The 517-nt window shown below is 47.6% G+C and overlaps 1 protein-coding gene across 1 annotated transcript in view; it reads right to left on the bottom strand.

The window, feature by feature from the left end:
* The window catches only part of EMH_0010780 (uncharacterized protein), a gene marked incomplete at both ends in the record, with an annotated part of 22,294 nt that overhangs the window by 1,021 nt on the left and 20,756 nt on the right, over positions 1–517 (bottom strand). The window contains one exon of the mRNA XM_013499051.1: positions 35–74. Within this exon, the coding sequence (XP_013354505.1) occupies positions 35–74 (40 nt within the window). The remainder of the gene's footprint in view (positions 1–34; positions 75–517) is intronic.

Genomic DNA, 517 nt, shown 5'->3' with positions numbered 1-517 from the left:
CACGCCCCCCAGCAGGCACAGACAAACTGCTCACCCGCAGCGGGGGCTCCTGCAGCAGCTGCACCTCTACATCGCTGCACACACACAGCAGCAGCAGCAGCAGCAGCAGCAGCAGCAGCAGTGACAGGGACAGCAGCAGCAGTGACAGCAACAGCAGGAACAGCAGCAGCAGCAGAGAAACAAACAACCACAAATTATACACAAGACACATGGCGACTTTGTTATTTTTATACATAGATAGATAGCTAGCTAGAGAGACAGAGGCACTGATATACAGATCGCTGCACTGATTGACACAGATATCGGTACACACACACATAGCTAGCTAGCTAGCTAGCCAGCTAGCTAGCTAGCTAGATAGATAGCTAGCTAGCTAGCTAGTTACCTAGCTAGCTAGATAGATAGATAGCTAGCTAGCTAGCTGGCACCCATCCAAATAAACAGAGAACGACAGAAACAGAAACAGAAAAAACAACAAACAAAGCAGACAAACAAACATATACATACATATACATAC

This window comes from Eimeria mitis, genomic scaffold, assembly GCF_000499745.2.
Source record: "Eimeria mitis Houghton genomic scaffold, Emh_scaff395, whole genome shotgun sequence".
In the NCBI taxonomy this organism is placed as follows: Eukaryota; Apicomplexa; class Conoidasida; order Eucoccidiorida; family Eimeriidae; genus Eimeria; species Eimeria mitis.
Note: the sequence above shows the minus strand (reverse complement) of the source record. Positions and strands in the feature narration are given on the sequence as shown.